Source organism: Thamnophis elegans, chromosome 9, assembly GCF_009769535.1.
Source record: "Thamnophis elegans isolate rThaEle1 chromosome 9, rThaEle1.pri, whole genome shotgun sequence".
In the NCBI taxonomy this organism is placed as follows: domain Eukaryota; kingdom Metazoa; phylum Chordata; class Lepidosauria; order Squamata; family Colubridae; genus Thamnophis; species Thamnophis elegans.
The window spans coordinates 65,686,627-65,714,572 of NC_045549.1; the positions used below are offsets into that span (position 1 = coordinate 65,686,627).

At 43.9% G+C, this 27,946-nt stretch overlaps 1 protein-coding gene across 1 annotated transcript in view; it reads right to left on the reverse strand.

Moving 5' to 3' along the window:
* The window catches only part of CRACD (capping protein inhibiting regulator of actin dynamics), a 44,969-nt gene continuing 17,023 nt past the window's right edge, over positions 1 to 27,946 (reverse strand). The window contains exons 3-13 of the mRNA XM_032224457.1: positions 25,308 to 25,476; positions 22,338 to 22,402; positions 18,493 to 18,675; positions 15,548 to 16,135; positions 15,196 to 15,406; positions 14,836 to 15,114; positions 14,572 to 14,610; positions 12,088 to 14,436; positions 6,099 to 6,289; positions 3,108 to 3,276; positions 1 to 171 (exon numbers count right to left, since the gene is read on the reverse strand). Coding sequence (XP_032080348.1) covers positions 11 to 171; positions 3,108 to 3,276; positions 6,099 to 6,289; positions 12,088 to 14,436; positions 14,572 to 14,610; positions 14,836 to 15,114; positions 15,196 to 15,406; positions 15,548 to 16,135; positions 18,493 to 18,675; positions 22,338 to 22,402; positions 25,308 to 25,476 — 4,404 coding nt within the window. The 3' untranslated portion in view covers positions 1 to 10. The remainder of the gene's footprint in view (positions 172 to 3,107; positions 3,277 to 6,098; positions 6,290 to 12,087; positions 14,437 to 14,571; positions 14,611 to 14,835; positions 15,115 to 15,195; positions 15,407 to 15,547; positions 16,136 to 18,492; positions 18,676 to 22,337; positions 22,403 to 25,307; positions 25,477 to 27,946) is intronic.

A 27,946-nucleotide genomic window follows, 5' to 3' on the forward strand; every position in this document is an offset into this window, starting at 1 on the left:
TAGGATCTATTTACTTGATGATCTGAGGACAGTCGCTCCACGCTTTCGCTTTTCTCTTGGCCAAGGCCAGCCAAGCAGGTTCGGTGGAGACGGGGTTAGCATCCGGTGTAGAGAATCTCTTGGTGACTTCTTTAGCCAAAGGCGACGACGAAAGGGAATCGGTGATCTCCACTGTGAGAGAACATGGAAAAGGGAAAGGGTTAAACTTATTTATTTGATTAATTTGTCCAACATGTACTAGATAACAGGTATGTAGAAACATGGACATGAACAAAGGAAATGAGGACAAATAAATGGAGACAGTAGGACAGGGATGGGAAGCACGCTGGTGCACTTATGCACGCCCCCTTTAAGGACCTCTTAGGAATGGGGTGAGGTCCACGGTGGACAGTTTAAGGTTGAAGCTGTGAGGGTTTGAGGATGTAACAACAGAGTCAGGTAGAGCATTCCAGGCGTTGCTGAAGTCGTATTTTCTGCAATCGAGTTTGGAGCGGTTTGCCTTGAGTTTGTATCTATTGTTTGCCCGTATATTATTGAGGATGAAGCTGAAGTAGTCATTGACAGGTAGGACATTGTAGCAGACAATTTCGTGTACTACGCTTAGGTTGGACTGTAGGCGGCGTAGTTCCAGATTGTCCAGGCCCAAAACTTCGAGTCTGGTGGCAAAAGGGATTCTGTCGTGAGCAGAGGAGTGGAGGACTCTTCTCGTGAAATACCTCTGGACTCACTCAATTGTGTCAATGTCCGATATACAGTGTGGATTCCAGACAGATAAGCTGTATTCGAGAATTGGTCTGGCAAAAATTTTATATGCCCTAGTTTGCTGTATACAGTGGTTCCACCACAAATGCGCGAACGATAAAAGCGTGCCTGACTAAACTGCGGTGACAAAACCGCGCCGACGAATGAGCGCTGAAGCGCGCCGACAACAGCGCGCCGACAGAAGTGCGCTGTAACCCTAACTCTAAACCAAACCCTAAACCTAACCCTAACCCTAAACCTAACCCTAAACCTTACCTTAACTTAAATCGCGCTTCTGTTGGCGCGCTTTTGTCGGCGTGCTTTTGACATCGCGGTTTTAGCGCCACGGTTTTGTCGGCGCGCTTTTGACGTTCGCGCATTTGTCTGGTCACGGTATACAGTGTTACCGGAGAAGAAGCTTTGCAAAATTAGGTTAACAACTCATTGCTTTTTTGGGAATGCTGTTACAGTGGGCTCTGGGGCTTAGATCGTTTGAGATGGATACTCCTAGGCAGTGATGGGATTCAAATAATTTAACAACTGCTTCTCTAATGATTTCTTCCAACAATCAGTTCACCAAACTGCTCAGAAAGTTAACAACCGGTTTTCCCGAAGTGATGCAAACTGGCTGAATCAACCATTACAGCATCCTTATAGTCACATAATCAAAATTCAGACTCTTGGCAGCTAACTCATATTTATGACGATTGCTGTATCCCAGGGTCATGTGAAGCCTCTTGGGACCTTTTGACAAGCAAAGTCAATGGGGGGGGAGCCAGGTTAATTTAAGAACCATGTTACTAACTTAATAACGCCAATGATTCACTTAACAACTATCTCGCAAAATGCACTTAACAAATATCTCACTTAGCAACAGGAATGTTGGCCTCACTTGTGGCCATAATTTGAGGACTACCTGTATTCTGTTCATCCGATTTGGAGAGAAGTAAATGAAATCAATGGTGCTATTTTAGGTTTATACTACATAAGTTGTATGTAGAGGATCTTAATTGGTCCAATATTGCCTCTCTCTGGATGCAATCCAAAGTATTTTTGAATTTGATATTTGGAAGATTGCCTTTCAAAAGAGAAGTCAGCCTGAACGTTTATAGAATAAGAATAGATTAGGGTGCTTAATTTATATCCTCCACAATAACTTATTCTGATGGTTATGGCTCTTTTATGCGAACTAGCTCCATCATTTAATGTTATTTTATGTTATGTTACTAGCAAAGCAACAATAAATTATATGAAGTGCATACAATTTTGCAGAGGCCTCCCTATTGTGTGCTGCCTTTCCATGAAATAAAATTAGTTCATTCCCTCTTGGTTTTATCCTCCAAAGCTATTGCTTGTTTTTTTTAATCAACGAATCAGCTTTTAAGCCTGAATGGCAGCATTTAAGGACTATATAAACGAAGCCATAATTAGGAAACGGAGTAATCTGGAGATGATTTCTTCCATAAGCTTCATGGAACAACCTATTTATTACATCACCACCTCCATTGCTTGCTATCGTAGCTTATCATCGATTAACGCCTTAACCATCTGTATCCACGGTTATAAATTGAGAAAAGCAAGTTTGGGTTTGGAACTGGCTTCCATCTGACCTAAATGATTATTGAGAGTTTCCGTAGACATTTAGCTATGCATTTTGGGATGAATATCTTTCGAATGGTGCGGGAGTATGAATGGATTTCTAGGAGAAAAAATGGCAGACGACGGGATTCAGGTGACTCTGAGGGTGTGGACAAACCTCCAAGTGTCCTCAGCGACTCTCAGGAAGATTGCTAACGACCAGAGGACTGCAAGGAATATAAATCCTTCCATCCTCCACCATTCAGTCAGAACTGAGGATGTTTCTTGAATGAGTAGCGAAACGTCTTCAAGCAAGACAGGAAAGGCTAATTTCCGTTTGAAAGAAAGCATCTATGGGGCGGTGAAAAAAGTGACTTTTCACACTTGTGACCATTGCAGCATGCCAATAGTTATACAACCAGAATTGAGTCTGATTCAACTGATTCATATTTACGACGGTTGCAGTGTCCCAGGGTCATGTGATCAGCCTTTGCGACCTTCTGACAAGCAAAGTCGATGGGGGGGAAACAGATTCACTTAACAACGGTGCTGCTAATTTAACAACTGTGGTGATTCACTTAGCAAGTGAGGCCAGAAAAGTTGTAAAATAGGGGACAAGACTCATTTAACAAATTTCTCACTTAGCAGCATAGGCTTTGGGCTCGGCTGTGGTCGTAAGTCGAGGACTGCCTGCACACAAGGCAAGGTGAACCAACAAGGTCTTACGTACTCAACTGTCTCAGAAATAGAATTGCAGCTACATTCGTGACCCAAAATTTAAACCATACCTGTGACGGACGAAGGGAGGGTATTCGATTTTTTGAGCTGTTCTCTACGTTCAAATCTTGATGTAGCCGTCTCCATTTTTTTCTCCTCTTCTGGGCCGGTGGACTTTTGCAGTATGTTTGACCTGCTCACATTATTGCTTTTATTATCTGCCTGGTTGTTCATGCTGGCCTAATATCAAACAACAGTATAAACAAGTGCTAAATATTAATATGTTTATAGTGCATACTCATATCGGTTGACTCAAATGTACAAAGTAAGGACAAAGGACTAGTTAGAAAGCATTTGTAAATGCCTGCAACCTTCCAGGTGCTATAAATCACATGGCAAGAATAGAATAGAATAGAATAGAGAATATAGAACAGAATACAGAATAGAGAACAGAACAGGAATAGAATAGAATAGATAATAGAATAGAATAGAGAATACAGAACAGAATAGAACAGAATACAGAATAGAGAACAGAACAGGAATAGAATAGATAATAGAATAGAATAGAATACAGAACAGAATACAGAATAGAGAACAGAACAGGAATAGAATAGAATAGAGAATAGAATAGAACAGAACACAGAATAGAGAACAGAACAAGAATAGAATTGAATTGAATAAATAGAATAGAATAGAGAATAGAACAGAGAACAGAACAGAATAGAATGCAGAATAGGAATAGGAATAGAATAGAATAACTATTGTCATTTTGAATGTACACTAATTGGCATTCATTAAAAATGAAATTTTATTGAAGGGTCAATAAATTGGCTTAAAGGGTCACCAACTCCAATTTTACACTACATAAACATGACAAGATAAATACATACATACATACATAGACATACATAATTATGTATATACCAGCATGTATTATATGACACAGAGAAACAACACACGTTTATGGCGAGAAAATACAGAGAATGTTTATGTGCAATGTGTGTGTGTAAGGGCTTCTTGCTCTTCCAATGGAACATCTTCATCAATATATTCATTTAATGAGTCCAGTATCTGGTCTGAAGAGAATGGCCATAGCCAATTGAATAAATTATTATTAATAATAATTATGCCTTTGAAGACCACAGGGGGAAAAACTGCATTTAGTCCCATGTGCAATTTGCTTGCTGAGTAACCTTAATGGCTAGAAGCAAATTGCATCTATCTGGCAGATTCTGCATTGATTGTCAGCTTCACAAAATAGACAATAACAGAATCTTGTGTGTTTTTCCCTTCTCTCTCCCTCTTATTGTCCCAGAGAAACAAAGGGAGCCAGTCTGAGTATCTTCCTCATGCTTTCTCCTCTCCCAGGGTTCAAGGCCTGCTTGGAGGCTTTTCGTTTCCCTGGCAGCTTCAAAATACCTCAGCCAAGGCCGTTTCCTAGGCTTCCCAAGTACAATGCAGTGGTTTTGACTTTGATTTTCTATCTTGAGTGTTTATAAGGAATGTGTTTTATTTTTCTTATGTTGTTTCTTTGCTTTTTGTTATATTGTGGGAGCTTTTTCTATTTGTGTTGTAAGCTGCAATGAGCCTAGAACAGTGATGGCTAACCTTTTTGTCCTTGCATGCCCAATGTGTGTGCCCCCGCATGTGCCTCACCCCCCTGCGCATGCACACGTGACCTACCCCGCCCCCCATTTTGGGCCTAGATGGCTTCCCTGAAGCCTGGAACCAAAAACAGGGCATGTGAGGGGTGCACTGCACTCCCCCTGTGGTCCGTTTTGGGTCTAGCAGCCTCCCTGAAGCTTCCTGGGACCCAAAATGGCACGGGGGGGGGATGCCACACCTTCCCCCACTCCCCCACACCCCTATGCATGTACATGTGACCTTCCCACTCATGCACACGGATCTCCCATATGCACCCCGCCCCCTGCACATGTGCAGCAGAGACCTGAGAATCTGGTGGCTGGGGGGAGGCGCATGCGCATGTGCAGTGGAGCTGAGCTCAGGTGATGGGTCGCGTGCCCACAGAGAGGGCAGTGCGTGTCACCTGTGGCATGCGTGCTATAGACTTGCCATCACAGGCCTAGAAGCTTTGGCAGGAGCCGCATTTGATAAAACAATTTTTAAAGAGGTAAATGTGAGGTGAAGAGGGTTGCCTCCATCTAAGCTGAGGACTTGCAACCTTAAACACTCAAAGAGCCATTTGGACCCATTTCCCACAGAAAAGAAAACACACAGAGCCACAAAACCTGGGTGGGTGTGGCCAACTCAACATCTCCCATGACGTTTTAAAGTCGCGGCTGGGTGCTTCGGATCCATCCCCCTTTCCTCTGTCCCGTCCTCCTAGATCCCATTCTCACCTCGCCAGCCCTCGTGTTAGCGAGGCAGGTACTGGTAGTGGCTGGGTTGGGACAGTGTCTTGGGGTGGAGAGCACTCCCCAAGTGACTGAGGCACACCTGGCACCAGCCACGGCTGGAAAAAGCTGCAGCAAAAATGAGGCGCCAGAGATTCAGCTCCAGTCGCTTCTCAGTCGCTTCTCTATGCCCTGCCATCGGCCTTACCTTCTCAAGCCAGGTGAGAGTGACTGGGAGAAGAGGGCAAGAGGTGGGGCCAGCCAGTGGTCGGAACACCCAACAGAGAGCCATAGCAGAGGGCCCAAAGAGCCGCATGTGGCTCCGGAGCCACATATTGCTGCCCCGTTTTAAGCCATCATCCTCTCAAAGTAGTAATGTTGGCTTTTTCTGTTTCTAGATTCAGAGCTTTACTTGAGTTTAATCATTTATTACCAGGGTGGGCAAATATGGTCATTTTATTGACCTATGGACTTCAACTCCCAGAATTCCTGAGCCAGGAATAGCTGGCTTAGGAATTCTTTGGAATTGAAGTCCACACGTCATAAAATGACCATATTTGCCTATCTCTGGTGTACTATAATGAAAAGTTATAATACTTTGTTTATCCTGACCAGTTTTATTGCCCCTGCTAGCAGAAGATACCAGGTGCCCCAAACAATATACTTTTCCCTCCCCTCCCTTATTTTTTTCTCCGTTGAGATGCTTACATTTTCTTTAGCCAATTTCTCGGCCTGCTTGGCTTCTCTGGCTTGCCTCCTTTCCTCGCGGGTTGCTTGCTGCTCCCGAAAGCCCTTCTGTTTTTGCAACGCCAAAGTGATCCAGAGAGGCTGTGCGGTTTCCCCTTTCTCCATCACTTTTGAACCATCGATGGAATGTCTGCTCTGAAGAACTGGCCGTTCTGGAAGAGGGAACAGAATGCAAGAAAAGTCCATGGTTATGATGTTGGTGCTGATGGAAATGGAAGCAGTCCAAAAGAGGACATCCAAGAGACCTTGTATCTGTGATGTCCAACCTCCTGCTTGAAACTTCTCCTAGCTACCGCTACAAATTCATCTCAAATAAGCCAGTGCACCAGTGGTGGGATTCAAATAATTTAACAACCGGTTCTCTGCCCTAATGACCATCTGGGTAAGTGGGGCTCAGTGGTCATGTGACTGACTGGGCGTGGCCAACTCAACGTCACTCATATTGATGGGTGCTTCGCCTTAGCTGTTACAATGTAATGAGGGTTAACTGGAGAGGCAGTTTCTGTAAGAAGGGCAATAAGGATTAGGCTAGAAACAATACCAGAATGTTTCCTTCCTGCCTTCCTTACAGGATTAGCCCTGTAGAGTGGAAAAAAACAAAAGGAGATTTTTTTTTAATTTATTTGTATGCCGCCCTTTTCCCTAAAGGGACTCAGGGCGGCTCACAACTCGAAAAAGGGAGGGGAGATACAAACAGACTTACAGAGACATAAAACCATACATAGTTAAAACACACAGCAGTCATACCATTCGAAGTCGAAGTGGGGCAGCGAGTCTTTAGCCCCAGGCCTGTCGGAACAGCCAGGTTTTAAGGGCTGTGCGGAAGGCCTGGAGGGTGGTGAGGGTACGAATCTCCACGGGGAGTTCGTTCCAGAGGGTCGGAGCAGCCACAGAGAAGGCCCTCCTCCGGGTAGTCGCCAGTCGACACTGGCCGGCTGCTGGACTTCGGAGGAGGCCTAGTCTGTGGGATCTAATTGGTCTAGTAGAGGTAATTGGCAGTAGGCGGTCTCTCAAGTACCCAGATCCAATACCATGAAGGGCTTTGTAGGTGACGACTAGCACCTTGAAGCGTACCCGGAGACCAACAGGCAGCCAGTGCAGCTCGCGGAGGATAGGTGTTACGTGGGTGAACCGAGGCGCACCCACGATCGCTCGCGCAGCTGCATTCTGGACAAGCTGAAGTCGCCGAATACTCTTCAAGGGCAGCCCCATGTAGAGCACGTTGCAGTAATCCAGCCTAGAGGTCACAAGGGCACGGGTGACTGTTGTGAGAGCCTCCCGGTTCAGGTAGGGACGCAACTGGTGCACCAGGCGAACCTGGGCAAATGCCCCCCTGGTCACAGTTGACAAATGGTGTTCGAAAGTCAGCTGTGGGTCCAGGAGGACTCCCAAGTTGCGGACCCTGTCTGAGGGGCGTACTGTTTGACCCCCCAGCCTGAGAGGTGGAACACTTGGCCAATTAGTAGGAGGGAAGCACAGCAGCCACTCGGTCTTATCTGGATTGAGTACAAGCTTGTTAACCCCCATCCAGTCCCTAACAGCCTCGAGGCCCTGGCACATCACGTCCATCGCTTCATTGAGTTGGCACGGGGCGGACAGATACAGCTGTTTGTCGTCCGCATACTGGTGGTATTTTATCCCGTGCCGTCGAACGGTTGGAAGCCGTTTCTTCCAACAATCGGTTCTCTAAACTACTTAGACAGTTACCAACCGGTTCTCCCGAATAGGTGCGAACTGGCTGAATCCCACCACTGCACTACACGTGTATATTTTCAGACATTTTTGATGGTCATCTGGCCTTGATGGTCATTTTATGTGCCTAATTTATTTCATTCTGCCTATGTACAATCAATATGTTTTTATATTTTTAAAGTGTGCCCATTTCTCAGGGCGAGAAAAGTGGCACACAGAGCCATCTCTCCAGGCACTCCAGCCATCGCCCGTTGCTCTTCTGGGTTCCGGAGTGCTGGCCCGCTGGTCTTCACATGTGCGGAAGTACTGGAAAATCATCTTCCTGTTGGGCGCATGCATGCCAGGCAGCTGCTCTTCCAGTTTCTGGCATACGCACACGCATTTCCATTTCAGCACTCAGTGCCGAAAAGGTTCACCAACACTGACCTATGGTGTAGACCAGGGGTGTCAAACTCGATTTCATTGAGGGCCGCATCAGGGTTGTGCTTGACCTGGGGGCAAGTGGGCGTGGCTGGGGTGAGCATGGCCAGCTCGGTGTCCTGCAGACCTCTGCCAGAAAAAACGGAGCCCAGGAGGGCTGCATGTGTTTTTGCTGGCCAAGGGCTGCAGGAGGTGGTCGCAGCTGAAAACGGAGCTGAAAACGGAGCTCAAGCTTCGTTTTTGCTGGCAGAGGCACCGCAGGCCAGTCCTTCGCGTGTTTCCAGGGCAACCCCGCAGGCCAGATCCTTGAGTTTGACACCCCTGGTTTAGACAATTTCAAAATGGTCTGTTTTCAAAGTCTGCATAGGTTTACCATCGTTCTAGCACATTGTTCTAAATCTATAAAACAAATCTGCTAGACACATTTTCTCCCATAGCACTCCTTGTGTGTTTCATCAAACATTTCCTTTCCTGCTAAGTTCTAAAAATTCATTATCTTTCTCTCAGGCCATGAAAGGATGCATTTTTCTTCTTTAAAAAGGCAGAAAAGGGAGAATCTCTTATAGCACAGTGTTTCTTCCCCCAAATGCAAATATTTGTTAGTTGGAGCACCAATGGAGCACTTTAAAATCCCATATTTTTGGTGGGAACTTAATAGACCTCTGGAAAACATCTGGAAAATACTTCCGTGTTGCCAACTTTCTCAAAGCTTTATTAACAAGTTTTGCATCCCTCAATTCCAATGTTGGCTGCCCTAAAAATGTCAGAACTAGTTTTAACTGTAAGCAATCTGTGAGTACCAACACTTCTATCTATTTCTAGAAAGTGTGGGTGTTTAATTTGGGATACATTTAATATGCTATTCTGGGTTATCTGAGCAAATTTTTAAGCTTGTAGGGGGCACATAGAAGATGGAATATAGACTTCTAATTGCAGAATATCTGCAGAAAAGTCTTACACTCGAATGCAGGAAGAAGCAATGCAATGTCTGTAATATCAGAACAGTTCCACTAGCAAGGACTTTTTCAGAGGAACAAGATGTTGTATATAAACAAAGGGATAAAGACAGGTAAGTTAAGGGGGAAAATTTCCCATGTGTAGCAGCTCTGCATATGTACTGTTGGAAGAAATGATCTTTTGGGTTCAGTTCCAAGTGGGGAGAAAGACACTGGAAACAGGGTGGCTGCTTGGAAAGATGGTTTTAATGGTGGAGAGGATCCCATGCCTTGAGGATGTTGGGTGAAGAAGAAAAAAAGGGAAGAGATGCTGAGAGTGCCTGAATTTTATACCCTCTCTGGGCTTTTGAATTTGAGCTTGTATTCTGATTGGTTGTCAGACTCCCATGGGGCCATGCAGGGGCAACTCTGTAGGCTGTCTTGAGTCCCATGCTTGGTTGAGCCTTGCTGGTTGAGTCTATGACATCACAGATGGGTACAGGTGCCATGTGGTGAGATGGGTAGAGGGCTAATGCTACCTTTTCTGCATCTTGGCATTTGCCTATGAATAGACTTAGCTATCTCTTCATCTCTTAAGTGTGGACATCTGCTGGGGAGGCTATTGAGAATGATGGGGGCTATTAAGAGTGAGTCTGTTTCCTGCATAAAAACATTTTTTCTCCATTTCTCATCCAGTGAAATATAATATTCTGCCTTTTTAATATTTCCTAGAATATTTCATTTTTCTAGGAGAGGGGTGGGTCTTAACTTCCTAAAGTACCACATAAAAATGATATGATACTTCCGAAAAAAAAGCATGGCTTATTTTAAGTATCTGCCAATTTTGGTAGGTTTTTTTCCCCCAGGACTAAATAAAAGTCTATGACATCACAGATGGGTACAGATGGAATTTATGTAATCTCCATTTTTCAGAGGCACCCACTTTGTTCATGTTTGATCCATCTTTTTGTTGGTGAAGTCTCCTGGACTCTAAGAGTTGCTTGACAGACATCACATTGGTCTCAAATTGCCTACATGTAAACATCAATACCTATTGAAAAGGGATTTAGGAGAACTCGCCATGGCCAACTTACATGAGATAACACAATAAATATTATCCACAACTGTTTCTTCTACATTATTCCAATTTTTGTCAACAGAAATAAGGACAAAGAAACAGTGGCAGATAATATTGAGCACATTGAGTTATCCCATGTAGAATTGTCATACAGCACGTTGGCCATTGCTAGTTGGCCTGGCTGCAGCAAGATGGTTGCGATGAGGTGGCCATGGCAAGATAGCCACAGCGAGTTGTCCACAGCAAATTGTTCCATTCTGATTGAAAAGGGCACATCAGTCTTTATGTAAAATGATGTGGAGTACCACGGTGTTTTCAGTATTCAAGAAAGATTGCAGTCGATTGCAAGTCAGCCAAGTATAAGTCTATTTCAGTTCATATGCTAACCTTGGACAATTATCAGCTGCCTTTGGAGTCAGATATCATGGGGGGGGGGCAAAAGAACAGCTGGAGCCTGTTCCTGATGTGCGCATGCGCAGAGCTGTCGGGAGAAGGGAACAGCTAAGAAATAAGGACCGACGCGGGAGTAAAGGCACAGGTGGACGGTGAATGGCCCCTCCCATAGGGAATAAAGAGAAGCAAAAGAGGAGTGGAGTTTGCAGGAGACAATGAGTTCGCTTAATTGGTTTGTGACTCTCAAAGACTCCTTGCCAAGTACAGCAATTGGGGTTTGAAGATATCAGCCTGGCAGCCAGGGCCAGATTTAGATGAAAAGAGGCCCTAGGCTATTCCACTTATGAGGCCCTTTCACCTCTCATTTTTAAGTTTGTAAATTACATGAGAGACAATAAAATACATCATTACTGTGATATATATCAATATATATAGCTGGCCTCCCGACGGAGGGCGGCTCTGCTCTGCGGCAAAGGCAGCGAGGCCAGCCGCCTCCCCTGCTGCGCTCAGCTGCTTGGCCGCTGGTGGGCTCCGCGTTGACGGGGTGGCTACTGGGAGCGGCCGCGCCTCTCGCCCGACCGCTGGTGCCGGGAACATGGGCAGGCTCCCCAACTGCCGCGGCGCTGGAACGATCTTAACCAATACATTTTTATGTTTGTTTATTAGTCATATGCGTAGAATTTCTCCTTATTTTCGGTTCAGTGTTTTAGTGTTCACTTTTTTTAGAATAGTGTAATTTTAATTTTGCTAACAATTTGAATGTAGGCCCCTCTTGATCTTGAGGCCCTAGGCTGAAGCCTAGTTAGCCTATAGGAAAATCCGGCCTGCTGGCAGCTCTCCAAGCCAGATAAGGTCTGTGGCTGTAAATTCGCCTTTGGAAGACTTTGCTGGATGTGAACGAGAGGAATTCCCAGTAACTTCATAAAAAGGGCTTTTGTTGGGACAAGGAGTCTGCTTCGTGGTTTAGGGAAGCCAAGGTCAGAACAGTTACTTTGTCCACCTTCCTTATGAACCTTCCTACTCAAGGGCAGCTTTTTCATGAGGAACTAAATGCAATCCGTTCTAATCTTGATTGCAGGAAAAATGATTTCAGCAATAGAGTAGTAAATGTGTGGAACACCCTATCTGATCCTGTAGTTAGTTCCTCTAACCCCCATACCTTTTATCTTAAGCTGTCTTCCGTGGACCTTACGGGTTTCTTAAGAGGTCCCTAAGGGGCCGTGCATAAGCTCACCAGCGTGCCTACCATCCCTGTCCTACTGTCCCATTTACATGTTCTCTTTTTATGTATTTATGGCTATGTTTTGCTTATTTATATCCAATTGTTTGTGCCATTTTTCATGTCTTTTCATACTTTTTTCCCTGTACAAACAAATGAACGAATGAATAAAGAAAGAAAGAACGTTGTATTTCAGAGTTGCCTTTTACTTACCCCTTTTCAATGCTTCTGGCTTTTTCTCCACTTTCTCTCTCCAGGGCATGGTGATGGATGGAAAAAACGATTTCTTCTCTCTAGATTCTTCCTCCTCGCTCTTGCTTTCGCCTGGTGCTTGGGAGTGGTGAGGACTCCCTTTCCCTTCGCTTTTTCTCCAGCTGGTATCAGGTTCCACTTTGGAGACCCTTTTCCCGATGGGTTCAGTGACGTGAGACCGACGGGGTTTTGTGAGAGGAGATGTAGGCGGTGTTTGGCTGATGGGCTTCGGAGCCAGTGCAGGTTTTGGTGGTAGGGGTGATTTAGAAGCAGATTTTTCTTGACTAGGCACAGGCAGAGGACCAGTCGGAGAAGATACAGGCGCAACTATGGTGTAACTGCGACTAATAATCGTTAGCGTGGTATTGTCAGAATTAAGCCTGGCATCTTTTCTGTCTTGGCTCGGAGATTTGCTATCTTTTAAAAATAAAGGTTTCGCGTCTTGTTCTCTGTCTGGGGTGAGCGGAGTTGGCAACCCGTCAAAGCTATCTCCTGCACTGTATCTTTTCTTCTTCTTTTGCTCTGCTTGCTGGTCATAGTGAAAACGCAAGGAGTAGTTGGTCCTCCTTAATTTCACTCCAAATGGGGAGACGTTTTCTTCTCCGCCCGGTGAAGCCCGGTCCGGTTTTTTGGAGCCAAGGTTGTGTTGGGTTTCCGTTGCTGGCGAAGTTTCAATGGTGGGGGAGAGTTCTTTATTTGGAGAATACGGGAGACTTGGGACAAGGAAAGATGGGAGATCTTTGGCAAACTTACATCCCTCGGTATTACCCGCTACTTCCTGACGCCCTCTGATTTTCCCAGGGGAAGTTCCTACGTTCTTTGTACCGACCGGGGACTCTGCTTGGAGGGCCTCGTTGTCTGAATGCAGAATGGACGGAGTCGGTTGCATCGCTGCATTTTCTGCTTCAGGAACAGTTTTATTCTCTGCAGCAGTTTTGGACATTTCTGAAAATTTCTGCCATGCGGGAGTGATAGAAAACTTCGCATTTGCAGACAAAGTCTTTCGTAAGTTACCATGGGAAGGACTTCGCCCTTTAGCTGTCCAATCATCACTGTGCCTATTAAGACTTCCACTGTCTTTCTCACTGAATTTCTCGTTTTCCGCACCTTTTAAGATTTTGGAACGAATTGAAGCCCATTCATCCAGGATGGCTTGGTTGTCCACTGAATCTTGGACATGCTTCGCCTTAGCGCTGTTCGGCCTGCCGTCAACAGGTTTCTGGATGCTTTCGGCCTCAGGCGCCTCCACCGCTTTCTTTTCTTCTGTTAAACCAAGTAAAGATTTGCAAGCCGTATCTTTTATCTGGTTGAGGTTTACTGCAGTGCCACAGAGTTGTGCTCCAGTGACCAAGATTGCTGTGTGGGGAACACATGAAGAAGTTGGAAGAGTTGTAGAACCTCTACTAGACTTAGGGTCCTTAACTTCTTTTGTGGCAGAAGGAAGTGGCGCCTCTTTCACGGGTGTAACTGGACTTAAATTCACTTTGGGAAATATAATTTCTTTCTCTCCAGAAGACACTTGAAAGGTGAAGCCCCTGGACATGGTTTGCCGGGTGTCAACTTCCTGCCAACGTAATTCTTCGCCCAGAACTCTTTCCTGCTCCTCAACGTCAACGTTCATTGCCTGATAAACTCTTAGGCTCCCTTCTTCCTTCCGTTCTTGGCCTGCCTGAGCTCTTTGTTGCTGTCCTGGTTCTTCCTTACGTTGTAGCTCTTTCTCAACAGTTCCCAAACGTTCATCTTCTGGATGCTTCTTCATGTGTAACTGGTGGGATTTCGTCTCTTCTTTTGGCTTTTCCAGTGACAGCTGATCTTCTAAAGAGAGGATTTTGTCTCTTTCCAATTGTTGGCCCTCTGTCCTTTGTATACATTCCTCCTGCTGCACCTCCTTTTCAGCCCGCATATGCCCTATTTCTGCTGGTGCTGTTTTACTGGGTTCTGTTGATCCAACCGATTTTGCCAATTTCTGCTGCTTTTCTTCATTTGTACTCCATTGTTTTTCATTCAGATTTCGCTGTTGCTCTTCTTGTCCCTTCAGTTTCGCAGCTGTTCCCTTCTCTTGCTGTTGGTTTCTATCATGTAAATTTTTGCTGCTTTCTTGTTCTTTCTTTCCCTGTCTTATTTCTCTTTTTTGCTCTGGAAGTAATTGTTGGTTCAGTTCAGAGAGCTTTTCAGATTGAACTGTTTTAAGTTCTTTCACCTTCAGCTTTTCCAAATACTGATGGCTTATATTTTCTTCCTGAGCCTTTTGCTTTTCTGGTTCTTCCTTTTTATCCTTCCATCCCTGCTGGATCAGATTGTCATTAAGTTCTGTTTCTTGTTGTCTCTTTTCTTCTTTTGGATCTTTGACTTTCTGCTCTTTCTGTATCGTACAATCTTTATGCTTTTGTTCTTGTTCATATTGTCTCTTCTTTTCCTGCTGTTGCCTTTGGGTCTCCAGTTCACTTTGTTTCTTTGCTTCCTCCTTCCTCTGTCTCTGTACCTCTAATTCATGCTGTCTCTTTTGTTCTTCCTCCCGCTGTCTCTGTAGTTCTAGTTCACGTTGTCTCTTTTGTTCTTCCTCCCGCTGTCTCTGTAGTTCTAGCTCACGTTGTCTCTTTTGTTCTTCCTCCTGTTGTCTCTGTAGTTCTAGTTCACGCTGTCTCTTTTGTTCTTCCTCCCGCTGTCTCTGTAGTTCTAGTTCACGTTGTCTCTTTTGTTCTTCCTCACGTTGTCTCTGTAGTTCTAATTCACGTTGTCTCTTTTGTTCTTCCTCCCACTGTCTCTGTAGTTCTAGTTCACGTTGTCTCTTTTGTTCTTCCTCCCATTGTCTTTGGAGTTCTAGTTCACGCTGTCTCTTTTGTTCTTCCTCCCGCTGTCTCTGTAGTTCTAATTCACGTTGTCTCTTTTGTTCTTCCTCCCACTGTCTCTGTAGTTCTAGTTCACGTTGTCTCTTTTGTTCTTCCTCCCGCTGTCTCTGTAGTTCTAGTTCACGTTGTCTCTTTTGTTCTTCCTCCCATTGTCTTTGGAGTTCTAGTTCACGCTGTCTCTTTTGTTCTTCCCCCCGCTGTCTCTGTAGTTCTAGCTCACGTTGTCTCTTTTGCTCTGCTTCCCGCTGTCTTTGAATCTCCAGTTCATGTTGTTTCCTTGCTTCTTCCTGATGTTGCCTTTGGACCTCCAATTCGCATTGTCTTTTCTGTTCTTCCTCATGCTGTCTTTGGACCTCCAGCTCGAGTTGTCTCTCTGCTTCTTCCTGTTGCTGCCTTTGGAACTGCAGTTCGCATTGTCTCTTTTGTTCTTCCTCCTGCTTTTTTTGTAATTCGCGTTCACGTTGTCTCCTTGCTTCTTCCGGCTGTCTTTGTAGTCCCATTTCACATTGTCTCTTTTGTTCTTCCTGCTGTCGTCTTTGGACCTCCAGTTCACCCTGTCTTTTTGCTTCTACCTGCTGCCTTTGTGCCTCTGGTTCTTGTTGCTTCTTCTTTTTCTCCTTCTGCCATTGTGTGTCCATTTCACGTGGTTTCCACTCTTCCTGCTGTCTTTGTGCCTCTGGTTCATGTTGTGCCTGTTCTTGATCCCTGTGTTTTTGTTCCTCAAGATCCTGAGATTTTTGGGGGATTTGTGCCTGTAATTTTTCAGGCCCTTCTCCATGCCTTCCCTGATTTTCTTGTTCTTGTAGCCCTTTTGCCTGATGATCTTGGTCTTTTTTCTCCTCCATTTGATAAAGATGTTCTTCCTGAAGTTTCAGTTTCTTCCCCACTTGTTCTCCATGGCTTCCCTCAAATTCTTGAAGTCTTTTGTGTTCCATAGGGATTTTGAATTTTGTTTCAGCCATTTGTTCCTTCTTCCATGCCTCAAGGTTTATCCAGTAGTCTTGTTTTCGTTTTCCTTCAGTTTTCAGTTCCTGGACTTCTCCATGCTGGGTTAACTTCTCTGGTTTGTAATAGCTATCATCTTTTGTCACTTTATCTTCAGTGCCCTGTGATTCTAGGAAGTCTTGTCCAAAGTCAGCCTCTATTAAACTTTGTACCTCCTGGAATTGGGAAATAAAAATAGATTTACTTAATGCGGTAGAAGGCTATTAGAATCCAATTCCTATTTTATATAAATCTTTTTTTTTGCATAGAAAATTTTTATTTTCCATTTTCATAGTATATAATCACATGTATACTATTACATAGTCAATATCATGTTGTATTATTAAGTAATTACATCAATTCATCTTACCATCAACTACCAAAAAAACCCCAAAAAACCCCAGTTATTGCCTTTTCTGCTCTCCATACACCATATTTATACCTTATCCGACACTTTCTTCACTCTCTCTCCTCCCCCTCTCTACATCCTTTCTTCTCTCCATCATTTTCTACTCTACTTCCCCTTCCTTTCTCCTTCTCCTCTGTCCCCTTACCACTCCTCCTTATACACCTCATCTTCCCCCCTCACCCTCTCTCCTATCCCTCTCTTCCTATCTTTCTTCTCTCCTCTGCTTCCCACTCTTCCTCTAATTCACTTGGTGTATTTCAGCTTCTGAGCAAACTCCCTTTTGTCTTGATGGTATTTATAATTCCATTTCAATATACATAAAAAAGAAAAAAATAGCAGTATACATGTACAATCATACCTTAAAATCCAACACCCCTCTTCCAACCTAGTAAACTCTGCTCCCTCCCTCCCTCCCCCCCAACCTCCCCCCTCTGACTTCCCAGAACCAATCCAAGGTATAAATCTTTAACAAAAACAGTTTAAAATATACTTAAAGAGAAAGTAGAAAATTAACAACTTCTTTAAATCTAAGCTCAATTTATATAAATCTTAATATTTGGGATGAATTACAGTAGTCCTCAATTTGCAACAGTTCATTTAGTGACCATTCAAAGTTACAACAGCACTGAAAAAAAGTGATTTATGACTGTTTTTCACACTATACATCTGTCACAACATTCCCATGGCCATGTGATCAAAATTTGGATGCTTGGCAACTGGTTCATATCTAGCACAGTTGCATCATCCATGGGATCCTCTTTGGGGACCTTCTGACAAGCAAACTCAATAGGGAAGCTTATAGTAAGCTGTCACTTATTATAACAACCGTGTTACTATCTTAGCAACTGCAGTGGCTCACTTAACAACGGTGGCCAGAAAGGTTGTAAAATGGGGCAAAATTATCTCAACAACTGTCTCGCTCAGCAGCAGAAATTGTGGGCTCGATTGTGGTCATAGGTCGAGGACTATCTGTATTTGGTTTTATCAATCTTAGTCGTACATTACAACAATATTAATGTACTCTCAGGAGTGGGTTCCTGCCAGTTCTAACCTCTTCTATAGAAGAGGTTCCACAAATCTACAGTGCCGTTTAGAACCGGTTCCAGCTCCCTCCCCCCCGACCGTCCGCACATCATCAAGATGAAGAGCGAGAGGAGGAATTCTGGGAGTTGAAGTCCACAAGTCTTAAAGCTGTCAACTTTGAACACCCCTGGGGGTTTTTTTCCTAAAGGGTTAGGGGTGCAAGGGTCTTGTCACTTGATAGCTTTGTGTGCTTCAAATGCCAGAGTTTCTGAGCCAACATTTTGGTTGCTAAGCAAGAGCGTTGTTAAGTGAGTTTCACCACATTTTACAAGTTGGCCACGCCCATCCAGTCACATGGCTGGCAAATTGCTCATGATTCTTTGAGATTTTCCCCAACAGATTTATAAAAGTTTCCGCTCCAGTAGAACATTTGTAGCTCAGGGGTGAACTGTGGAGTCCTTGGTGTTCTCTAAGCTTGGTGGTTTTGCTTGTAGTCATTTCATTATCAGGCTAGGTAAATCTTTAGTACTACCAAATATTAGTATTACTTAGTATAAGCAAATGGGAATGCTCTGTAGTAGCTTGCCCTATCAGTATAGGAGGGAAAGTGGAGGCATGTGCTTTTCTCTTTGGTAGCTTCTTGATTAGGACATTATTTTCTGTTAAGATTGTTTTGTCTGGTGTTAATCCCTGCTTATCTGAGTGGTGGTTGCTATGGAGGATACCTTTTTGTTTCCTCTTTAGCTTTTTATTGTCTCTTTTAAATGGTGTGTAAATATCATTTATCTCTTTGGTATGTACGTTTTTGAAGTCTAAGTACATTTCTTTTACAGATGAATAGGGGGGGAAAGATACATGTTGAATGCCGGCCTGCCAATAAAATAGTGGAACCTGGCAGGTATGATTTTATTTCTGAGAAATGATCATCATATATAGCAGGGCAGTGAATCTCCCAAATTGTGTGAGGCTGGTTCACATCCATAAATACCAGCTGAAGTGTAACATTGAAAGATTCGAAGGTAACCTAATATTCTTAGAGGAGCTCTGTGTCTTACAATCAGCAGCTAAAATTCTGACCTCCGTAAGGAATCCGTTCAATACCTTTGACAATCTGTGCTTTTTGGAAAGCCTCTGATTCTTTGGCCTGACTGAGAGTTTGTGCTTTGCCGCACTGTTGTCCAGACAAGAAATGGCTAAAGGGATGGCATCAAGGTTGACAGTTTCGATGGTTCCAGAAGGGGAATGGTGTCTTTTTGGCCGAGATGACACTTTGACAGGCGTCCCCTAGAGAAACCCCAAGAAAAAGGAAAAAAAATTATGGAAAGAAATGAGATCCTGTATTTAAAACAAAACAAATTCCAAATCCAGTAACCGCTCTAGAAATGAATTCAAAGCCAGATTCGGGAGTTGCTTTTGCAACTTTCCTTCTTTATTTTTATAGCTTTCTGTGCCCCCAAGGGGCTTCAACAACTCTCAGAAACAGTGCTAATAACCAGATGACTGCAAGGAATATACCATATTTTTCGGAGTATAAGACGTACTCTTCCCCCCCCCCTTTAAATGAGGATAAAAATTTGGGTGCGTCTTATATACCAAATCTAGCCAAAAACGGGAGGCATGGAGGAGGCGATAGTCTGTGGCAATCCCTGCAGCCTGGAACAGCTGATTGGGTGCATTCTGGGAAGCTGATCCACCCGCCAATCAGCTGCTGATGCTGAATCAGGCTGCAATAATGTGCTGAAGCTGACCTGGCTGTTCGCTATTTGCTGCAAGGAGGTGTCAGAGTTTGCAGCAGCCATCACATTCAGAAAGCACACACAAGTAACTGATTCAGCAGGATTCAATAACTTCTCTTTAGATATAATATAACACATTAAGTAAATATACAATACCAAAAGCAGGTTTTCCAACGTGGTAGTTCAGCAGAGAAGTTTCACTTTCAGTTTTAGTTTCAGATATCAGCACAGCATGCAGCTTTAGTACAGAACAAGCCATGCCCAGGCTCCTTGCTGTCTCCTTCCTTGTTGCTCACACAGCAAATAGTGTTTGTTTCCAAACAGCCCTCAACTCTCTCACACACTGACAGGACGCTAGCCAGATGAATACCATGGACACTGGTAGGCAGAATATTTTTTCTTATTTTCCTCCTCAAATACTAAAGTGCATCTTATACTCTGGTGCGTCTTATAGTCTGAAAATACGGTAAACCCTTCCATCCCTCACCATTCAGAACTAAAGAAGCTCCTTGGATGAGAAGCAAAACGCCTTCACAGAAAAGACGAAGATAGTCCAGTTGCCTTTTGAAATGGGACAACCATGGTTTGGATGACTGAGAATCTCCAGAGACACTAACTCCATAATTTTACAGAGGGCACCTTCTCCCACCTCTCAGCACCACACAATATGATTGTTTTTTTACTGAGCTCTCTCGTTCAAGACTCACTGCAACTAAAAATGCATTGGCACCAAACTCATTTTAGCTGAACAAACTTTCAAGAGAAGTTCCTTGGATACAAACTGATTGCTTTGTCATCGTCAGTTAGCTTCTTCTAAACACCTTCTTCAGTGATCTTCCGCCCACTGAAAGCACAGCACAGGGAGTTGATTGGAGACCTTTCCCATCATAAACCCCTACCCCTGCCACTGCACACGTAAGAGCTAGTACCAGGCACATATTTCTTTGGCTTTAAGAACAGCAAATGTATGACAAATTGCACCCCTTCAACATTCCCACTGTTAACAAAATCATGTGACATCCCTATGAACGATGTCCCCATATTTATGCCTTAATATGCCTTAAGCATTGCATTACATTTTATGCATTACAGGTTGAACATAGCAGTAGCATAAAAGGGACAGGAACTTCTATATAGGATTGCAGCCACTTTATAATTTTACTAGTAGCTAATAATCCGGCGTTGCCTGGGTATTTATTTATCCTAATCCTGTATTAGACAGGAAAAGCCCTGATTTCGGCAACAATTAAATCAGTTGCAAATGTTTCCCCTGTGCCCACAGAAACCACACATTTGTCCTCAACAATAATCAAAGCATTGTTGAAAATGTCCAGACCAAACGTAATTTCTAATGTTGGATTTTCCCCCTTACCAGAGGGAGCCCCCTTGTGGAGTATTTTGAAGCCATTACCATGGCAACTCCACTGTGCTGTACAGTAGAAGCCATTTTAGAGCAGTACGGTAGAAACCATTTGAAGGCACAACAGGCTGTATCTTCCCCCACCCCAAAGGGTGTTAGGGGTATCTTACCCCCCCTCCCCAGTATTTGTTTCCAGAGAATAAGTTATCTGTGTACCAAGTTTGGTTGAAAATGCTCGATGCGTTATATGAATTTATTTATCAGCACAAATGCAACACAAATATAACAAGGCAACATAAAAAAAATGGCTTTCTGCCTGGATTGCTCCCAGAGTGAGCCGATAGACTGAAAAGGGAAGCAGTATGCTCCCTCCCATATGTGGGCATACCAGGGGTTGTGACACACACAATACATACCTATTTCCCTGGTTTAGCTGATAAAGGAGGAGAGCCTGTGGCTTAGTGGATAGATAGATAGATAGATAGATAGATAGATAGATAGATAGATAGATGGATGGATGGATGGATGGATGGATGGATGGATGGATGGATGGATGGATGGATGGATGGATGGATGGATGGATGGATGGATGGATGGATGGATGGATGGATGGATAGATAGATAGATAGATAGATGATAGATGGATAGATAGATAGATACATAGATAGATGATAGATGGATAGATAGATAGATAGATAGATAGATAGATAGTGTGTGTGTGTGTGTGTGTGTGTGTGTGTGTGTGTGTGTGTGTGAAATTCTGAACTAAGCTGTGGAGAATCTCTATGCAGACATAGTCTATTATCAAGGTTGTTTTCCCCAAAATTTCTGGACTACTACCTGAACAAAAGTTTACATCTTAATAATCCAGGAAGTATAGCCATTATCTGCTCTATTGTAGTAGTATGGAAGCAAACGAATGAGTATGTCTTGGTATGGCTATGGATCAGAAGCTGAAGCTGAGGCAGAGTTTCATGCTAAACTCCCAGTTATCCTTTTTATTGCAGCTTGCAGTAATACTGTCATCCTCCAATAATTCTGATCCCTGGGACATTTGGAATTTTGAGAATAACTGTATAATACTAAATGAGAACAATCAACCAGTGGAATAGTTTACCTTCAGACATTGTAGGTGCTTCATTACTGGAGGCTTTTAAGAAAAGATTGGAAAGCCACCTGTCTAAAATGGTATAAGGTCTCCTGCTTGAGCAGGCGGGTTGGACTAGAAGACCTCCAAGGTCCCTTCCAGTTCTATTCTGATTGATGTCAGATATGCCTCACCAAAGAAATGCTATGAGTAAATAAATCATCTAGTCACAAAATGGCAGCCATTGTGAGGATGACCAGACCAGAAAGACTACTTTTGATAGCTCCCCACAATAGTCAATCGAGGTTCTCTTTATAGCTAAGTAGGTAGCGATACTTTCAAGTAAAATATGGGCTCCAGGCAGCCAATTGTATTTTTTTTTAATATAATGCTGAGCCTATCCTAGAAATAAAAGATGCTAAAAGATAGCACTTTGCTTTGTGGCATGCCAACTTTTCAATTTGGATGGGAGGAGGGTTAAAATAACTCAAAATTAACTGAAAAACTAAAATGCCAGTTGGTACAGAGAAACTGACTGGAACCAATAGAAGGTCAACAGGCACAAGCGATAAACGTCATAAAATTTAAAGCCATAACTTGGTTCTATCTCAGCAGCCTACAACTCCAGGTTCAAAGCTAGAGGTTTACCTCAGCCTGAGTTGCCCACTAAGAAATGTGATTAGACATTTATAATTGTAATTTGTGGCAATTTTTGAAGTGGCCCTTAAGAAATAAGTGCCATTAGTGTTATTATTTCTATTACCTTCTCAGCTCTGTCACGACTTGTTTCACCCACACTTGTGGGACTTAAGGAATCTGGCATCCCAGCTGACTAGAAAAAATATATATGAAAATCATACAAAACTATTGCAACTTCAGATACATTGCGTAGACTCATATTTTGTAGAAGCACCAAATGCTTTTACATCACAGTCAGAATAAGATCCCATTACAGTGTTGTTGTAATACCTAATCTAATTCCATTTCAATTTGTCGGATAAATCGACTGAATAAACAGATTTGTTCCCTTCTTTTTCATCTATTTTAAATTGTGAAAGAGGAAGCTGGATTGCAAGCCTAAAAGGATGGATGTGTTTCTATTTTACCTCCTTTTACCTTTCCATACAGCTATGGAAAAAAAAAACCACAGTAAAGTAAGGCTTATAAAAAAAAACCTTACGAATTTAGCAAGATTTTAATGAAGGTTACTTATAAATGCATGCACTACTTATCTAAGGGAGTGGGTCAATTGTGCATTATAAATTCAAATATTCTATTTTTTTAAAAAAAATGGATTGGGTCAGTTGAATGTGCACTGTAATCCAAATGTTCTCATCTTTCTTTCGTTTTTTAAAAAGTATCCAGTCCTACTAAAAAAACTCAAGCTAGAGGCAAACATGTATTCACTTGGTCTCCTTCATTAAAAGCCTCTTCCTGTTTTGGGTGCTGTTAAGAACTGAAGAAGCTTCTTGGGTGAGAAGCAAAATGCCTTCAAAGAAAAACAAGAAGGTCCAGTTGCCTCCTGAAAAAGCAGCTTTGGGACACAGGTCTTTAGCAGTATCCAGAGCCCATGTGACCTCTGGAGGGAGAATGTTGTCAACTACCGTATTTTTGGAGTATAAGATGCACCGGACTATAAGATGCAGCAAGGTTTTAAACAGGATTTAAAAAATTTAAAAAAAAGGTTTCGCACTTTGGCAAACCTTCCAAAAATGGCCTGTTTTTCATGAAAATGTGCCCTTTTTTTTTTGAAAAAAAGGGCATGAATATCCTTAGAAGGCTTGTAGAGGTGGGGGGGGAACAAAAATGAGAAAAAATGGGTCGGTTTTTTATCCAAAAAAGGACATGGGGAGGGCAAAAAACAGGCCGTTTTTCGCTCATTTCTACCCTGTCGAGCCCCCAGGAGCTCTCTGAAAGCCTTCTAAAAGCTATGCATGGTCATTTTGGTGAAGGGGGAGGAGTTTCGGGAGGCAAAAAAGGCTGTATTCAGTGTATAAGACGCACCCAGATTTTCAGTCTCTTTTTTGAGGGAAAAGGGTGCGTCTTATACTCCAAAAAATACAGTAATCATTTTCTTTGTATAATTTCAAGCTAGGCAATTGCTGAGTTCCTTATCACACTGCTAGACTTTATCAGATTTGTGCCTAAACAAGCATTGCTTCCCTCCCTGAGAAAATAGAAAGAAGACAAGTGATTAACAGGATTCCCCTCTTGACCCACGCGGTGGCACAATGACTAAGACGCTGAGCTTGTTGATCAGAAAGGTCGGCAGTTCGGTGGTTTGAATCCCTAGAGCCAAATAACGGAGTGAGCTCCTATTACTTGTCCCAGCTTCTATCAACCTAGCAGTTCGAAAGCACGTAAAAATGCAAGTAGAAAAATAGGGACCACTTTTGTTGGGAAAGTTAGTCATGCCAGCCACATGACCACGGAGACGTCTTCAGACAGCGCTGGCTCTTTGGCTTTGAAAGGGAGATGAGCACCGCCCCCTAGAATCAGGAATGACTAGCACATATGTGTGAAGGGAACTTTTACCTTTATGTGCCATGTTCTTCTGACTATGTATTGGAGACAAATTGTGGCTTCTTTACATGAAAATCAAGAAGCCATTTAAAGGAGAATATGAGAGGGAAATCTATGTTAAAACATAAAGGCAAAACACTGAAAACATTACATTCATATTCATAGCAGGAATCTCCAGACCCCTTCCCTGGTATAACAGGAGTTCTGTATTTGTGTCTCTTTTACAATTGTCTGTGGACATTACTAGAATGCAAGGGTCTCCATCAAAGACCCCCAACTTTGAATCGCTGGGTTCAAATGGCATTTCCAGTTCAAAGATAAAATATTTGAATGTAAGAACCCACCTCATTTGATCAGCTGAGGGTTCATTTTGCCCCCGTGCTGATAGTACACATGATCCGTAAACAGAGGAGACTTTAGAAGTGTGGAAATCAAGAAAGTTGTCCAAGGTTCTACACATCAGATCGTTTCTAATGTTGGTGTGATTTCAGTCGATCAGAAAGAGATGGCTTTGACGATATGGTAATGTCTCATAACAAAGATATAAGTAAAGAACCCAATCGGAGTTTTGATCGTTTGCTTTTATTGATGACGTTTCATTACTGTACTTTCATGGCTATGTCATGAGTTGAGAAATCATAGAATAAAATCAGATACCCCAGTCCGATGGGAAACAAAAATCATTCATATATGGAATTCTGAATGATATTCTCACCCAAGGGCCTAAAAACTCTAGGACCATGAGGGCCAAGCTATGGCACGCATGCCCAAAGTGGCACATGAAGCCAGGTCGCGCCCCTGCACATGCGGCCTTGCCTGTTTGTCTTCCAGGTTTCTGGCGGGTTTGTGCATGCAACTATCAGCTGTCCTTTGCACGCGCAGCAGTGGCGAAAACCGGTGTGTACAAGCACGCCGACCAGCTGATTGTCAGGCGCACATGGATGCTAGAACCCAGAAGTTTGGCTTTTCCAAAGTGCGGCCTTGACGAGCGTGTGCACACGGGACATTTCCGTGCGACCTTATTGCCATTTGGTGGCAAAAAGGTTCACCGTCACTGCTTTAGGACTACCACATTTGAAATTCTCCCAAATGCTGGATTTCTTTGCAATACCTAATTCATCACCCAGCTAATGTCAACTAACGTTTTCTACAAACATATGTGTTCGTTCATTTTGAAGATTGGTAATTGGCTCCTCAATATCAATTAGACTTACTTTGTGGTGGTTCTCTGGAAGGACCACATCTGGTGGCATCACCGTCTCCATGGGGTTATTCAGCAACACATCTGCTTCCAAACTTCCACTAGCTTCCCCAGGTGTTTTCACAGAGACTGTCATTTGTGGAGGTTGGCCAAATTTAATATTCTTGGCCAACTGTTGCTGAAAATCAAAATACAGTTGTGTATCAGAAAAGAGAGCAGGGAAAGTAGTGCTGTTCTTAATTAGATAGCTTGGGTTTAGCCATCAAGGACATTCATGAAGAATTTGTGCCATCCTGACATGAAGAATGTCAAGATGGCACTGAGCCTCAGTGGTGCAGTGGTTAGAATACAGTATTGCAGGCTAATTCTGCCGACTGCCAGCAGTTCGATTTTGAACTGGCTTAAGGTTGACTCAGCCTTCCATCCTTCCAAGGTCCGTAAAATGAGGGCCCAGATTGTTGGGACAATTGGCTGTAAACCGCTTAGAGAGGGTTATAAAGCACTGTGAAGTGGCATATAAGTCTAAGTATTATTGCTAGTGCTATAACTAGGTGATAAAAGCCCATCCCTTTTTTAAGGAAGTTTTGTATGTATCACATATGTAAAAGGCAACTACAGCTTGAGATACACAATCATGTTGACTTTTTAACACACCACGCCTATACACATAAACATCTCTATTAGGAACAATGAGATTGTTGTTGTTAGTTGCAAAGTCATATCCGCCCCATTGTGACCCCATGGACAACATTCCTCCAGGCCTTCCTGTCCTCTACCACCCCCAGAGTCCATTTAAGCTCATGCCTACTGCTTCGGTGACTCCATCCAGCCCCCTCATTCTCTGCTGTCCCCTTCTTCTTTTGCCCTCAGTCTTTCTCAGCATTAGGCTCTTCTCCAGTGAATCCTGGAGGCATTATTAGGTATAATGAGATATCAATATTAAAATATTAGGTGAAAGAGAAAGTAATTTCCACAAGAAGTAATATAATGTGGGGCTCAACCATCCATACAGCCTTATCAGTTTCAAGGGGCTAGCCTAGTTTTGAAAGGATTTTTCTGGTTACAATGTATTGAATTGAATTGAATTGAATTGAATTGATTTTATTTGTAGGCCGCCCTTTTCCCTGAGGGGACTCAGGGCGGCTCACAGAAAACCAGGGAGGGGGGAATACAGCACTAAGACGACAACACATAATAAAATAATAAGCAACATGCATACAACATTCGGGCGGGGTAATGGTCCTTATCCCCAGGCCTGACGGGTGAGCCAGTTCTTCAAGGCTGTGCGGAAGGCCTGGACGGTGGAGAGGGTACGAATCTCTACGGGGAGCTCGTTCCAAAGGGTCGGGGCCGCTGCTGAGAAGGCCCTCCTCCTTGTGGTTGCCAGCCGACATTGGCTGGCCGATGGAATGCGGAGGAGGCCTAACCTATGAGATCTTATAGGTCGTAGGGAGGTAATTGGCAGAAGGCGGTCTCTCAAGTATCCAGATCCACTGCCATGTAGGGCTTTATGGGTGATCAATAGCACCTTGAAGCGCATCCGGAGATCGACAGGTAGCCAGCGCAGCTCGCGGAGGATAGGTGTAATGCGGGTGAATCGGGGTGCACCCGCGATCACTCGCGCGGCTGCGTTCTGCACTAGCTGAAGTCGCCGGATGCTCCTCAAGGGCAGCCCCATGTAGAGCACGTTGCAGTATTCCAGCCTAGAAATCACGAGGGCCCGAGTGACTGTTGTGAGGGCCTCCCGGTTCAGGTAGGGTCGCAACTGGCGCACCAGGCGTACCTGGGCGAATGCCCCCCTGGTCACAGCCGCTATATGATGGTCGAATGACAGCTGTGAGTCCAGGAGGACTCCCAAGTTGCGAACCCTCTCTGAGGGGTGTAAAATTTGACCCCCCAGCCTGAGTGTTGGATTAATGGCCAAATTTTTGGGAGGAAAACACAACAGCCACTCGGTCTTTTCTGGGTTGAGCACAAGCTTGTTAATCCTCATCCAGTCCATGACGGCTTCAAGCCCCCGGTCCATTACGTCAACCGCTTCATTGATTTGGCACGGGGCGGACAGATACAATTGAGTATCGTCCGCGTATTGATGGTATCTAATCCCGTGCCTACGGATGATCTCTCCCAGCGGTTTCATGTAAATGTTAAATAGTAGGGGGGATAAGACCGAACCCTGCGGCACCCCATATTTCAGGGGCCTTGGGGACGATCTCTGCCCTCCCACTAACACCGACTGCGACCTGTCCGAGAGGTAGGAGGAGAACCACCGTAACACGGTGCCTCCCACTCCCACCTCCCGCAGTCTTCGCAGAAGGATACCATGGTCGATGGTATCGAAAGCCGCTGAAAGGTCAAGGAGGACCAGGATGGAGGGGTGTCCTTCATCTCTGGCTCTCCAAAGATCATCCATCAATGCGACCAAGGCGGTTTCAGTGCTGTAACCGGGTCTGAAGCCTGACTGGAAGGGGTCTAGGTAGTCTGCTTCCTCCAAGGACCGTTGGAGCTGGAAGGCCACCACCTTCTCAACAACCTTCCCCAGAAAGGGGAGGTTGGAGACCGGGCGGTAGTTGTTAAGGACAGCTGGATCTAGGGATGGCTTCTTCAGGAGGGGTCTCACCACCGCCGCCTTCAGTGCATAATTGTCA